At 55.4% G+C, this 15,096-nt stretch overlaps 1 protein-coding gene across 3 annotated transcripts; it reads left to right on the top strand.

Moving 5' to 3' along the window:
• The first annotated feature begins 443 nt into the window (after positions 1-443).
• ZNF853 (zinc finger protein 853) lies at positions 444-7,729 on the top strand. 3 transcript variants are annotated; one of them, XM_057530159.1, is made up of 3 exons: positions 444-875; positions 1,665-1,782; positions 4,345-7,729. In XM_057530159.1, the coding sequence occupies exons 1-3, from the start codon at positions 864-866 to the stop codon at positions 6,390-6,392; spliced, it is 2,178 nt and encodes a 725-aa protein (XP_057386142.1). In that variant the 5' UTR covers positions 444-863; the 3' UTR covers positions 6,393-7,729. The 3 variants fall into 3 exon arrangements, with proteins under 3 accessions (XP_057386142.1, XP_057386143.1, XP_057386144.1); XM_057530160.1 differs by having other exon boundaries at positions 446-875; positions 1,660-1,782; XM_057530161.1 differs by lacking the exons at positions 444-875; positions 1,665-1,782 and adding an exon at positions 2,589-2,705.
• The last annotated feature ends 7,367 nt before the right edge of the window (positions 7,730-15,096 follow it).

Here is a 15,096-nt window from a genome sequence, read left to right as displayed (position 1 = left end):
GGAGCCTCCCGCTACAGTCCTGCGGCGACAGTCGCCAACCCCGGCGCGGACACGCGCACCCAGAGATGCGGCGGGGCGAGTGGCCGGGTGGGGAAGGGTTAAGCCCACCGAGCTCGCGGCTGCCTAGAGCGGCGGCGGCGGCGGCGGCTGCGGCCGCGGCAGCGGGGGCCGGGGCGCGGGGCCGCGCGGGCGGCGGGCGGGGGACAGGATGCGGATGCCGGGGGGACTTCCTGTGCCGGCCCCCGCCGCCCCCGCCCCCGGCCCGGCCGTTACCCGCACGGACGCACGGCCGGCGGGTCGCACGCTCGGGCGGGCGGGCGAGCGAACGGCGACCCCGGCCCGGCCGCGGCGCCCGCCGCCCGCGGGGCCCGGCCCAGGCTGCCCGCCCGCGGGCTCCCGGCACCTGTGGCCGCCGGCGGACCCCGGCCGGGCCCGCGCTGCCCCGGGCTGAAAAGACGCCGGTGGCACCCAGCCCCGCCGACCTCGGGCCGGGCCGTCCACCGGGGCCGCCCTCGGGGCCGCCCCGCAGCCCTGGGCGCCCGCGATGGTCCCGCACGGCTGGCCCTGAGCCCCGCGCTGGTTCGGGGCTCGGCCTCCTCCAGCCTCCACCCCAGGGAGCCGACACCAACTTCTGCTCTTGAACTCCGCTCTGCCCCCTTCTTTTGGCCCAGGGCGACCTCGGCAACCAGACCGCGGCAGACCCTCCTGAGTGCCCAGAAAGGCCCCGGGGTGGCCTGGCGCCTCCCCGGCACTTTCTGGATGGAGGCGCCTCGGGAAGGTGCTGGCTGAACGCTTTGGCCTTCACCTTCCAGCCCCTGCTGACCACACCTCCCCTAGTGCAGAGGCTGCGTGAGGAGCAGGAAATGCTGCACCAGGTGAGGCCCAGTGGGTAGGACACTGGGTGAACCTAGGGACGCTTCTCTTAAGAGGCTTTGGACTGGATCCTGCAGGGCTAGGGAGACCTGGAGTCACCCTGTTAGGAGGGGAGGGAGGACTGGACATGGGCACACCTCTGCGGGGGCCAAGGTGGACGCAGGAGAGAGGCGGGGGGCCCTCCAGACCTCAGGACTGCCTGGGCACCGGGCCAGGCAGGCAGCCTGCCAGTTCTGTGGGTCGTGGTGCCCTGGAAACCTGCCTTCCTGGGACCTGAGGTGGCACCTGGACCCACCCACATGGCCTGGCACCGCTGGCCTGCTGGCGGCCTGGGAAGGTGAGGTGAACCCCGAGAGCAGCCTGGGAGGCAGGAGGCCAGGGAATTGAACAGACTTGTCAGTGCTTGGAAGGGGGCTAGGGTAGTGTGAGATGGACAAGTCTCTCTTTTTTCTGCAGGCTTCCCCAAATGTCCCTTCTGGGAGTACAGCTAGCCACCTTAGTATCGTCCCTCAGTGACGCGCAGCTGCACGGGCTGCCCCGGGTGTGGGGCTGAATGCGGGCCCTTCACACAGTCTGGAGAGGCGGGATTCCTTGTGCAGGCGAACGGGCTGGGGATCCAAGCCTCTAGGCCACCCCTGCTCATCCCTTTCCTGGCTGTGGACCACACGGTCCTCCTTTCCAGCAGGGGTGAGCTGCCAGCTCTGGGGGGCGTCGAGGGAGTTGGTGCCCCTGGGCCCGGGGCTCACAGCACTCCCACGCACCTGAACAGCTTCCTTCCTTCCTCAGCACAGCTGGCTCCCTGGGATCTCGGTCTGACTGCCAGGATGGAGGTAGGGCCAGCAACGAAGACCTTCGTGCTGGAGCTTCGGTGTCTTGAAGATGGGGGCTCAGGGCCTGACACCCTCTCAGGTGAGGGGCTGGGGGGGTGGCCTCTGACCTCCTAAACCAGGAGATGGTCCTCAGGTCCCCAGCAAGGATCCTTTGACGGAGCCCAGGCCTGCCACAGCTGGGAGGGAGCCCTGAATGGTGGCAGGCAGCCTAGTGTCTGGAGGGGCGCCCACCTGGCAGTTTCGGGGTGTGGAGGGCAGGCTGCACCCACTCACGTCGGCAGGTTCACCTCGAGAGAGCAGTGGCTGTCTCAGGCTGCAGTCTTGCTGGTGAGGGCTGCTTGGCAGCGCAGATGTTCTCAGCCCCTGCCCCGGACCTGGATAAGTGCTGGCTGGGACCCTCTGCTGTTTCCCCAGGGCTCACACAGCCTCCATTTTCCTCCCACTTGTCCCTGGCTCCAGACTCAAGGTCCCAGATTGAGTTCAGCGGCAGAGGGGCCCTCTTGTCATTGGCTGCGTGGCTTTTCTTTGGCCTCTGACCTCGTCCACTTTTCCTTGACCTCTGCTTCCATCCAGCTTTCTCCCCTCTTGCCCAGAGGCAACTGTGGCCCTGCAGAACCTTCCAAGACCCCGTCTCTCTCTGGGACCTGCTCTGGGCGAATCTTCCATGGTGGCCACACTCGTGGGACTCGAGTCCCTACTCTGGGCTTCGAGGGTGCTGAGTGAGGGGCTGGGGCAGGGTTGAACAGAGCATGAAAAGGACCAAGGGAACTGGAGGGGTTGGATGGGGATGTGTGGACTTAACTAGGACTCTTTTGGCTTTTTTTTTTTTTTTTTGCCCATGCTGCGCAGCTTGCAAGATCTTAGTTCCCTGACCAGGGATTGAACCCGCACCCTCAGCAGTGAAAGCTCCGAGTCCTAACCACTGGACCGCCAGGGAATTCCCAGGACTCTTTTGGCTTAAATATTTAACTGACAAAAATCTCGCGAGAGCAGACACATCAGGTGACACTTAAATATACGTTTACTACAACATTGTTGTTAACAATGTTTAAAATGCCATAAGAAGTCGGGAGTGGCCATATGGCCAAGCACTGTCCTAGAAATGAGAGGACCCACACAGAGGCGTGAGGTGTCCCTGCTGCCCCCAGAGGTGGTGGGAGAAGGGAGTGTCCATGTGACCTTCGATTTGCCGAGAAAACAGGTTTTCATGGCTGTCTTCCCTCCCTTCCCGCATACTTCCACCTGGTGTGAGTGTATAGGAAAAATGCATTCACTGATCCATTAGTCTAAGCAAAGGTTATTGGGAATAGTTTCCTAAAAGGGAATTATTCACATGTAGATATCCCTTGGCTTTATTAATTCAATATACTCCTGGAAAAGTAGCCAGAAAGCAAAATTTACAAAATCAAACCTCTACTTTCCATTACAAAATTGAAAAGATGATATTGTAGGAAGAACAGATGTTGAAATCAGACTTGGGAATGGAGAAAGACTCTTCAGATTTTCTGATAACACAGCAGGAATGCTCAAAGTGAGAAACTGCATGTGGGTTTTGTGAAGCAGCAACGGAATGAGTCCTGTTTAGCTGAGCTTACGCTACGTCCTGTACCGTGCTGGGGCTGCACATTTATCCCCTCTAATTCTCACGATTTCCCTGAAAGGGATTTGTCTCCTTTAGCAGATGGGGAAATTCAGGTTCCCAGAGGTTAAATAATTGGCCAGTTGCCATGTTGACTTGGGGCTGTGAGTTGGTCCTTTCCATCCCAGAATAACAATCTAAAACACTTCCAGCCTAAGGACTGTTTCAGATGGAGCTAGTTATATCCTCAGTATTTCCAAACTGTTTGTTAGTTTCCAAACCCATTCCAAACCCACAGGGAGAGGGATTTTTCAAGCACCTGCTAGGGGTAATGTCAGTGCTCTTCCTGCTTCACTCATTAAGCTGTTGGTGTGGGTGTCCCTAAGCTATGTTACAGACAAGGAGGGCCCTGAACCTGCAGGAGGTTAGACAGCTGCTAACTGGTAGAGTTTTTCTGAACTGAGGACTTCCGACCTGGAAACCTCGCGTTCTCTCTGACACTTTGGTGACTTTTAGAAACTGCCGCAGAAACACTTCCAGGCAGCCTTACAGAAATTCTTTATTATGTACAGAGAAGGTGAGTTCCATTTATTTAAGGTGTGACCTTAGCTGAGGTCTGAGTTCAGCATGGGCTTGTGGCTTAGCCGTGGGAATGGCTGCTTCACTGTTTCCTACTGGATGGCAGTTAAGCCTGAAGGACTTCTCAGAGAGTGGTGTTGGGGAGCCGCAGGCACCCACGGTGGTGTCACTGCCAAGGTCTAAGGCATGGAGCCTGTGTGGAAGAAGGCCCGGAGGAGAGGTCAGGGGGCTGGGGTCCAGAGTGATGTGACCAGCTGTCCCTGGGGCACATTTCCAAGCCAACTCCGCACCTCTGGGCGTTTCCGTTTCTACCATGCCACCATTGTCACTTGGTCCAGTGTTTTGGGGTCCCTGCTGAGGCCTCGGGAGTGTATCGTAGAGTGACTGTACACGGGGCAGGGTAAGGGGGGAGATCCTGGGAGTCTGGATCGGAGAGCTGCCTGTAGATCTTTCTCTCCTGGCTTCCTGCCGTTTCCACTACAGGTGGCAGCGGTGGGAGTGAGAGTCAGGAGGAGGAAGAGGCTCAGGAGAGGAACAGCAGCCCACCGCGGCCAGCAGTCTCAGCCCCGACGGGGGCCGGTGCAACCGCTGAGGGAGCCCCGCCAGAACAGCAGGAGTTGCAACCCCAACAGTTAGAACAGCAGCCAGAGCTGCAGCAGCAGTCACAGCAGGAGCAGCTGCAACAGCTGCAGCCACGAGACCACGTGTCAGGGCATCAGCCAAACTCGCAGCAGCAACAGCAGCAGCAAGACGGGCAAGAGCAGCTGCCTCGACCACAGCCGGAAAAACCCCAATCTGTGCAACAGGAGCCACTGAAACCGCAGCTGCAGCTGATGCAACAGCAGAAACAGTTACAAGAGCAGCACAGGCAAGAGCACCAGCTGTCACAGCAACAGCAGGAACAGTTCCAGCAGCAGCAAGATGGGCAACAGCAGCTGCCTCGACAGCAGCCAGAACTACAGGAAAACCCCCAATCTGTGCAATATGAGCAGCGGAAACCACAGCCGCAGCGGCTGCAACAGCAGGAACAATCACAGGAGCGGCAAGTGCAAGAACAGCAGCTGTCACAGCAACAGCGGGAACAGTTACAATCTCAGCAGCTGCCACCACAACAGCAGCAGTTGCAACAGCAGTTACAGCAGGAACAGTCACAGCTGCAGCAGCAGGAACAGTCACAGCAACAGCAGACACAGTTACAACCGCAGCAGGAACAGTTACAGCTGCAGCAGCAGCAACAGTTACAGCTGCAGCAGCAACAGTTACAGCAGCAGCAGCAGCTGCAGCAGCAACAGTTACAGCTGCAGCAGCAGGAACAGTTGCAGCAGCTGCAGCAGCAACAGTTGCAGCAGCAGCGGCTGTTGCAGCAGCAGCAAGAACAGTTACAGCAGCAGCTGTTGCAGCAGCAGCAAGAGCAGTTGCAGCTATTGCAGCAGCAGCAAGAACAGTTACAGCAGCAGCTGTTGCAGCAGCAGCAGTTACAGCAGCAGCAGCTGCTGCAGCAGCAGCAAGAACAGTTGCAGCAGCAGCAGCTGCAGCCCCGGCCACTGGAGCCAGAGGAGGAGGAGGAAGAGGTGGAGCTGGAGCTCCTGCCGGTGGACCTGGGGTCGGAGCAGGAGCTGGCGCGGCAGCAGGAGCTGGAGCGGCAGCAGGAACAGCGGCAGCTGCAGCTCAAACTGCAGGAGCAACTGCAGCAGCTGGAGAAGCAGCTGGAGCAGCAGGAGGTGCAGCTGGAGCTGAGCCCGGTGGAGCTGGGGGCCCCGCCGCCGGAGCTGCAGCTGGAGCTGACCCCCGTGCCGCCGGAGCTGCAGCTGGAGCTGGTGCCCGCCGCGGGGGGCGGCGCTGCCGCCGTCCCGGGGACGCCCGCCGCGGTCGTGGTGGCGCCCCCGGGCTACGTGGTGCTGCAGGAGCTCATGGTGCTGCCGGCCGTGTCGGCGCCGTCGGTGGTGGCCATCCCGGGCCCGGCGGGCAGCGCGGCCCTGACGCCGGCCCGGCAGCGGCGGCGGCGGCGCGCCCGGGACCGGCCGACCATCTGCGGGGAGTGCGGCAAGGGCTTCAGCCGCAGCACGGACCTGGTGCGGCACCAGGCCACGCACACGGGCGAGCGGCCGCACCGCTGCGGTGAGTGCGGCAAGAGCTTCTCGCAGCACTCGAATCTGGTGACGCACCAGCGCATCCACACGGGCGAGAAGCCCTACGCGTGCCCGTACTGCGCCAAGCGCTTCAGCGAGAGCTCGGCGCTCGTGCAGCACCAGCGCACGCACACGGGCGAGCGGCCCTACGCCTGCGGCGACTGCGGCAAGCGCTTCAGCGTCTCGTCCAACCTGCTGCGCCACCGCCGCACGCACTCGGGCGAGCGGCCTTACGTGTGCGAGGACTGCGGCGAGCGCTTCCGCCACAAGGTGCAGATCCGCCGCCACGAGCGCCAGCTGCACGGCGCCGGCCGCTCCCGGGGCCTGGGCCTGCTCCGCGGCGCGCGCGCGGCCGCCGGCGGGGCCCCGCGCGCCGAGCAGGCTGCGGACAAGGCGCCGTGACCCCGGGCGGGGGCCGAGGTCGGGGAGGGCGCCGCTTCCCCTGCCCCCCACCCGGGAAGCGCCGCGCCCGCTAGGACGTCTTGACCCAGTTCCGGGGTCTCGGGACGTCCTGGAATATCGCCGGGAAAAGGCTGCCATCCTTCTCCCGGGTCAATTGAGTGGTCGGACGGGTTCACCCTCAGAAACACTCCACAGGAGAAAGTCGACGAGGCTAAAACAGCACGGATGTTGCACATCAGTACAAACAGCACACGGTTCAAATTCGGCATCGGGTACCGATGGGTGAGAAGGCGGTCAGGGAAGCCTCCCTGGGAAAATTGGACTTACTGGAGATGAGAGCCGCAGGGGAAAAATTCCAATGACAAGACGAGACAGTGGGTGACGTTCGACAGAGCTCGAACACTGACCAGGGAGTCCGATATACGTGGTACAACGCACGTGAAAAGGATTTGGTCCTGGTGAAAATTATTTCATGGGAAAAAAAGGAAATGTATCTGCACTACGTAGAAAACTGAGCAAGGCATTAAATTGTCCTCAATGGCATTTGCCTTGAAAATACTTCCTAGAATGAAAATTCATCAGGGTGGATAAAATCCTGATTAAAATGTTTGTGTTCATAAACACAGGGTCCGAGTGTCCGCTGGGTCAATGTGCAAACGCCAGGAAGTCCACTCTGGCCGAAGGTGAAACCTTCCCTCCAGGGCCACCCAGGCAAGCCTCAGGCTGGCTCTAGGCCTCTTTGCTGCCGTGTTCCCATGCCCACAGCCGCTCCCTAATGCCTCTTGAATAGAAGCCTGGGGCTGAAGCAGAGGGCATTCTGGGAGTGCTGTCCAAGGTCCTAAGGGGTGGTCCCTCCATCCTTCCCAAAGAGCTCCGGGTAGCCCCACGCTAGCCTCCCTTCTCAGATGCCCGTCCAGGGACTGAGGCTATGGGGTCGGGGCCTTGAGATGCAGGGGCAGGTTCTCCCGGGCCAGGCTGTGCAGAGGGCTGGCCCGAGTAGACCCTGCCTCATCACCGGGAGTCAGAGGGAGAATGTCAGGGACAAGGATTGGAGGCAACAGAAATGCTCTTTATGACAATTTTGTAAACATCTGGGGCTCAGTCAAAGCAGCAGCAATCATGATGCTTTGTGGGAAGGCAGGATGATGCCAGGGGCAGGGGGCACCTGCCACCTCAGGCCCCCAAGCCCTTCCTGCTCTCGACTCCCCCGTGCAGCTCCTTAGATGCTGCCCTGCTGTCCTCCCTGCTTCTCCTTTACTAACAGAGCCTGCTGCGTTTTACAGATGTGTTGGTAAGTGAGAAACAAACAATGAAAAATAAATAAAAATGAGGAAATAGCTTGTCCTGCCTGTGTTTTCACCTCTGGGTTGTATGGGGCTTCGTTTCTCTGGCACATTTTCCTGGTCGCTCTAGAAGCAAGGGACTCAGTATTCAGGCCCGTGCCCAGTGCTTCTCACCCTAGAGCCTTCCTTCTAGCCTGAGACCCTTGGTGGGGGATGGGCTCATTCAGTAAAACCCTCCTGGGAGCAATGAGGACCAGAGAGCGGACGCTGGAGGAAGCCGGTTTTGGCGTCTCCATGGCCTTAATAAATCATTCACACGTAGACCCTGTTTCAAGATCTGCTCCTGGGGAGCCCACCTTAAGACTGACGGTGTTGACAGCGGTCTTAGCAAGTGGAGTCTAAAGTGGGGACCCTGGGCTTGGACCACTCGCCCATTGTAGCAACAGGGGCCCCCTTGTGGGTGGTGACCCCTGGCCACTATACTGATGGACAGGACAGGATACCAGGTGAGAGGGGATGCCCCAGCTCATGCGGTATCTCGAGCACTTCAGAGATGTGAGAAATGGTTATTATAGGTACTGTGGAATTGGTTGGTTTTGCTGTGCACCATTAAAGCCACGATGAGGGTAAAAGAGAGGCTTGGGACCACAGTTATCAACTGAAGGCACAGAGAGACCATAAGAAGGCCTCCATGCAGTATTTAAAGGGACTCAGTTCTGTCTGCCAAGCGTCAACTGCCAAGGACTAGGCACAAGGCGTAATGCAAGAGTAGCGAAGCTTCTGGCTTGGATCTGGGTATCTGGGCAACGACCTTGAGAATACCAAGCCCCAACATTCCCCTCAACTCTGGGCAGCAGATGTGACCCGATTTTCCTTGCTAGAAACACCAGCTGTGCCTCTTACCTTGTCCAGAGACCATGCAGAGGTCTGGTTGAGGCAGATGTCTTTCAAGACAATACTTGCCCTCTTATAATGAGGTTCTAGGCCCGGCGCGGCCTGGCTGGGGCAGCGCTGGCTCCGCCAAGGAAGGGAAGGGATTATTCACCAAAGGACCTGCAAGTCCTGGCTAATACCTACTGGCGGGAACAAGGGAAGCACACCTAGGAGTGGATCTGGAGGTTGAGGGCCTGGGAATGGGTGGCATATTAGCCTGGAGATTGAGACACGCCTCTGTGTCCCCCTGGGTAGTGCCCTGGCAAGGGCACCTGGAGCTGGTCCTACTGCTCTGCTGAGATGACCACTGGAAGCTTGGACATGACGATGGTCCACATTAAGCGAGCTGGGGTTGCCAGGACTGCCTGGGCAGAGTGTTGAGTTAAAGTATCAGAAGTCTGGAGAAAATAGATGTTTTATTCCAAAGAACCCATTGTTGACTATGCTCTGGGAGAGCCCAGAGGACCTTCCCTCCCCGAGGAGATAAGCAATGTGCAGGTGAGAAGGCACTGGCTTCATTCAGGAGCTGAGCAGAGGCTGCTGTCTGTAGACCTGGGCTGGCATTAGAAGTGCCTTCACGGAACTGGACTCTCTCATGTCAACAGCGTGGCAGCATCCTTGGAGTGGCAGCGGCCAGCTGTAATGCTTAACTACCAGGATAAGGCGGACATAGTTACTGAAATGGGCAGTAAGCTTGGGATGGTGACCAGAAGGCCCAGGCCTGAAGGGATCCATGGTGATGGGTAGCAGACAATGGTGTTCCCAGGGACAAGATGGGTGAACAGCCAACTAGGCTATTGCTTGATTTATATTAAAAAAAAAAAAAAAAGTGGTGACCTTGAAGGCCAATGTCAGCTTCCCCAATGGAAAGTCACAATCTGTTTCCCAGTTCCTAGATCTGAGCCAGTTCTGAGCCAGAGCCCGCTGATCACCGGAGAAGCCGGTCCCCTGGGGAAGGACTTTATGATGCAACAGTTCCCAGTATTCGTATAGAGTAGTGTTTCCTTGGTCCTTCCCCCAAATAGACTTGGGTCCATTTCCCTGAGCAACCATTCACTGAGAGGACAAGGGTATCCAGATCTTTCAAGCAGGGGCTCTGGCCCCTTGGGGGTAAAGGTCTGAGTAACCCCATCAGACAAGCCACCTAGACCAGCAGAGATGCTAAAGGCAAGGATGGGGAAGATGAGAAGCATCAGCTGGGGCCTCAGGGGCTGTACGTGACCCCACCAGCCCTTCTCCAGTCAGCGTTCTCCACCCAGAGTGGAATTCGCATGGGACGCGAGTGGATCTGTGTGGGTTCAGGAGGGCCCGGGACAGATGTTGATTCTCTGCCCACCTATCCTTGGACGGGTCCTTACAGACGTACGGTCCCCCCACCCCACCCCACCCCACCTAGCTTCCCACAGCAGCACCCACAGGGGAAGGGGACAGAGCTCCTAACTCTGAGGAGTGTGGGAGCGTGAAAGCCCAGCTCCCTCCTCAGGTCAGGACAAGGCTGCAGCACCACTTCTCCCCCTGAGGAACCCTGGGATGCCATGGAAGCTTCCTTCACTCTGTGTGGCTGTGCCTGAGCCCTCCCTCCCCCTCACTCCCCTTCCCTGTGCTGCGTCCCCCTCTCTCACCAGCTTCCCCTGGCGGCATTTCCTTGAGTAACCACTGGTGCGCAAATGGTCTTCCATGGTCTGGTCCTGGGAAACCTCAGACAGGTGCCAAGACAGGAGGGGAGGCAAAGCTGGTGGACGGGCGAAGGTCGTTCCAGCGGCAGAGTGGACAGGCCTCAGGGGTTGACAGGCATCGCTGAAGAGCTCAGAACCCAGGGGGAGAGGGAGACACAATGGGATGGGCCGCGGGGACAGAGCCACGAGCTCTGCCATGGGGACCCAAGTGGCTTCACGGGAGAAGTCTTCCTGGGTCAGAAGGTGTCTTTTTGGTTTTTGTTGTTGTTGTTTTCTGGCCACGCAGCATGTGGGATCTTAGTTCCCCAACCAATTCCACGCCCCCTGCAGTGGAAGCTTGGAGTCTTAACTGCTGGACCGCCAGGGAAGTCCCAGAAGGTGTTTGCAAGGTGAGGGCTGGAGGGACAGCGGGGCTGGCTGTGGGGTGGGAAGCATCCAGACAGAAGTCACGCTGTGTGTGAAGGATCAGAGCCGGAGAAGCTCTGGATGTGGTTAGGAATTAGGAACTCCAAGGGTTTCCTGAGGGCCAGACGGAGGTGCTATGGGAGACAGTTGTTGGGCTGAGGGGGTGGGCTGGGCAGGGGCTACAGTTTGTGGAATCACATGATTTTCAAGCCAAGAAGCTTATATTTAACCCTATGGATGAGTGTTTCCCATACCTTGGACATTGGCATATTGTATCTAGTATATTCACCTATACTGCCATTGTCTTAATATTTGTCTTAAATGACTGATTTTGTTCTTAAACAGATGTATGTAAAACGGGAACTGGGTTTCACCAGTACAGATGGAAGGCCAGTGGGGCAGCTCTGTGTGTCAGCTGGGCTGAGCCAACCACGTTTCCCAGAATCCCCTTTTCTGTCTCTGGTTAAGGAGGCCACACTCGGGGGCCTACTGGGGGCAAAGAGAACACACACTGGGTGTGCAAGAAAGCAGTTCTAAATACAGTTACAACCACGTGACCCGCTGCACAAACCAGGGCTGTAATAGTTCTCAGCGTTCCGCCCTTATTTTGATGTGAATCTTTTCATTTACATATTAACCATTGTCTCCCTTTCCTTCTCCCATTTCTCTACCGTCTCACATAAAATACAGTCATAGTAGTTAATTTTATAGCTCAGTATTTAAGTTACAGAGCATTAAAGGTAGAAGGGAAATGACGGCACCCAAAGATGAATAAAGGGACTTTGTGTCCTCTGCGGGAAGGAGTTGGTGTGCTTTGGTTGCACGGGAGTGGTTGCACCATTGTAGGTGGACTGGTGTGTCTGCTGGTTAGGTAAGGTTTGTGGTTGTGGTTTCACACACATCTGAGGCCATGTTAGTGATGGCGCTGTGATCCATTTTCATCACATCCTCTCCCTTACGCTGTAAGAATTCCCTGTTGAACCACGGATCTCTGATGGGCTTCACAGGAAAAAAACCAACCAGTCACACTTAAAAATAGAGAGCACACGTCTGATTTTAATTCCCAACAATATAACAATATAATTCCCAACAGTAGAAAACATATATATATATATATATATATATATATATATATATATATACACACACATATATATACATATATATATATCTATATCTCACATCTAAGCAATCATCTTCAGGACGTGGCATTTCCATTTATCACTGGGAGGAGATGTGTGATGCTGAGATGGGAAATTCACAAAAGTTCTGCCGTGCATCCCGGCTCCCTTGGAAGGCCACCTGCAGAGACCCCTGAGTCTCCACTGGCAGAGCCTCTTCCTGTAGTCCTGGGAGTTTGCACAGCTGTCCTCTCCCCATCTTCTCTCCCAGAACCCATGGGTTTCCAGCAGCATCCTTGAAGGTGACTGCAGGGTTGAGATTGAAGGCCTCCTTACTTGTATGGACAAAACTCCACCAGGAAGCCCAGCCACGAACAGTCTCGGGGGACACTCTCCTTCTGACTCCCATGCTGGGTTCTCTACTCCATGGCTAAATGTGGGCAGGTTCCAGGGTCTGTCGGAGTCTGCTCCTTCCCTGTCCACAACCTTACACCAGGCGGCCTTGCCTAGCCCCCTGCCTTAATTACCATCCCTTTGTCCCAGACTCCCAATACGGCTCTGACTTCTCCCCAGAATTTCTCAGCATCTCTCCCACCCCTACTTGACTTCTCCATTCCAATAGCATCTTAGACTACCTAGGCCTGCCCTCTGTGCCTGCTGTCCCCAGGATGACTCCTGAGTCCTGAAGCCAGCCAAGTGTGGACCCTGGAAGGCCCATGAGCCAGGCCCTGCCACTGGGGTTCCTGCCCAATACTGATCCCCGCCGTCCCCTCTCCTAACCCTCCCCTACCTTGCTCTTGCCAGTTTCCCTCCTGAGTCCTAACCCTAACTCTAACCCTAAGTCGCGGAGGAACTCTGCTTTTCTGGGTTTATATCACATCTTGGCCGTTCTGTGCTGGCAGCCAGCTAGACCTGACTAATTCATATGTGTTGGGAGACATCAAAGGAAAACATAGAGACAAGAACATTACGAAAAGGAGTCTTCCTTGGGGAATTTTGTAAAGGAGTCCAGACCTTACAAGGCTGGCTCATCAAGTGAAAAAAATACAGTGCGAAAAATTTTTTAACCCCCAAAATTACTGAGTATAATTAGTCTCAATTATTCATATAATGATCGTATCTGCAAGGGTTTGCAAAAGGTAGGGAGAAGGTTGTTTCTATGCGGGGGTCAGGCTAGGACTCAAGGTTTTACCTATTTTAGGCACTAGTGCGAGACAGAGGGACCAGGTAAGAAGTCCTTCCTGTCTCTTTGGGGTGTGTTAGTCACAATAATGGCAGTAGGGCAGGGTGTCATTCTGCTTCTTAGCAATCAGGTAAATATCTCTCTGGGCTGAGCCTTGGGCTGTATTTGTGCCATAGAAGGGGCTGGCTGAGCCCAGAAGTCTCTGGTAGAACAGAGAATCTCCAGGGAATAAGATAAAGTCAGACTTTGAGTCAGCCTGCCATCTTTCAGAAACTAGCGATGGTCCTCCAGTGAGGACTTGGGGATTGGAATTCTAGCCACCAGTTACTATGTGACAACTTTCCTTGCCTTTAGAATGTGAGCAAGAGGGTCTATTGTTCTGGGTTATTGTGTGTCAAACAGGTAAAATAATATGTGCGAATGAACCTGGCATACAGTAGACAGTTGGAATATGTTTGTTACATTGAAAGCAAGAGACCAACACATACTCTTTCCTCTGGTTGGATTTTCTATGAGATAAGGCTTTCTACTATTCCAAGATTGAAAAGTTTAGACACTGTAGAAATGAAGACTTTGTGAGGCCCCCAGATGGTAGAAAGGCAGAGTGATACCCTTAGGATTCTCCCTTGCAGGTAGGGCCTGGTAGGGTTCCCAGGTAACTTTATCCATCCTGTGACATCAGCCACCACCCAGGCATCTCCCCAAAGCCCTGGACCTGAGAACTCATTGGTCTCCCAGACTTGGATGTTCCAAAGATCTAAAGCTCAATCAGGCCACACGGAGCTCTCAATCCCTGGCCAAGCCTGTACCTCTTGATTTCTCCCTTCAGTGGCTGGCAGCACCGTCCACATGGAGACATTGAGACACAAACCCAGGAGTCCTTCTAGATGGCCCCTGCTTCTCCTAACGCCCTCTGTTTCAGTTAACAATTGCTGTGCAATAATCCACCCCAAAACAGTGGCTTAAAACAACAGATACTGTATTATTTCTCATGGTTCTGCAGGCTTCCTGGGCTCAGCTGGGTGGTCTTTCTGCTCCATGTGATGTTAGCCAGGACTGTATCATCTGAGGGCTCCGTGGGGCTGAGACATCCAAAAGGGTTCATCACGAGGCTCATAGTTGATACTGGCGTTCAGCTGGAAGCTCAGCGGGGCCGTGCCCTGGGGCACCTACACGTAACCTTTCCATGTGGCCTGGCCATCTCTCAGCAGGGTGGCTGGGTCTCAAGAGACCTGGGCTTGGAATCTGCAAGACTTCTTAGGATCCAGCCTTAGAAGCTGTGCGGTGTCACTTATGCCACATACTACTTATCGAAGTGAGTCACTGGTCCAGCCCAGAAAAAGGGGAGGGAAACAGAGTCTACTTCTTGATGGGAGGAGTTGCAAACAATTTTCAGGCATCTTTTATCTACCACATACCCCATTCACGTGCACCAAGTTTTGCCTTGAAATTAAGCACAAAAGTTTCATCCCAACTCCCTTCTGTATTGTTATTTCTTCAATATTCAAGAATCACTCTGGGGACATTGATCGATATTAGGCACTAAAGAAAATCTCAATAAATACGTAAGGTTGAAAATGTGCAGCCCACATTTTCCAAAATAATACAATATTTAAAGTAAAATTAAATTGTAAAAAAAAAAAAAATCACTCTGGTAGTTCTGCTAAAAGTAATAACCCCAGGCCCCCATCCCACTGTCACTCCTTTAGGTCAGGCCACGCTCCTTCCCATCTCTGCCCTAAATTTAAACATGTGTTGAATTTCTCAACCACTGATGATCCCTTCCTGTTCTCTTTGTCCTTGTGGACTTATACCTCCTTTTCCTCCTTTACTGTACTTTTAGTGATGTTTTGGGAGGGAAATGTAAATGGATGAGGTCAGCTCTCCATGTTTAATCAGAAATACCTGCCTTCAGTTTCCGGCCCCTTTTAATCCAACCTCCCCAGCATTTATCACGATGGTGATTCCAAAACACCAATCCGCCGATGTTCCCTCCTCTGGCTAAACTCCTTCTGTGGCCCTCTTTTCCCTGGACCAATATTTGTGACTTCACTCATTTTTGCCATATGGACCTACCACTTGTACTATCATTTACTTGGCAAC

This window comes from Balaenoptera acutorostrata, chromosome 15 (genome assembly GCF_949987535.1).
Source record: "Balaenoptera acutorostrata chromosome 15, mBalAcu1.1, whole genome shotgun sequence".
NCBI classification, from domain to species: Eukaryota; Metazoa; Chordata; class Mammalia; order Artiodactyla; family Balaenopteridae; genus Balaenoptera; species Balaenoptera acutorostrata.
This window is presented reverse-complemented; position numbering and strand designations above follow the sequence as displayed.

Bases quoted from the DNA above. Each gene is read 5' to 3' on its own strand.
- ZNF853 (XM_057530159.1), top strand. The intron at 1,783-4,344 runs GTGAGGGGCTGG...TTTCCACTACAG, and splicing joins AGGGCCTGACACCCTCTCAG to GTGGCAGCGGTGGGAGTGAG.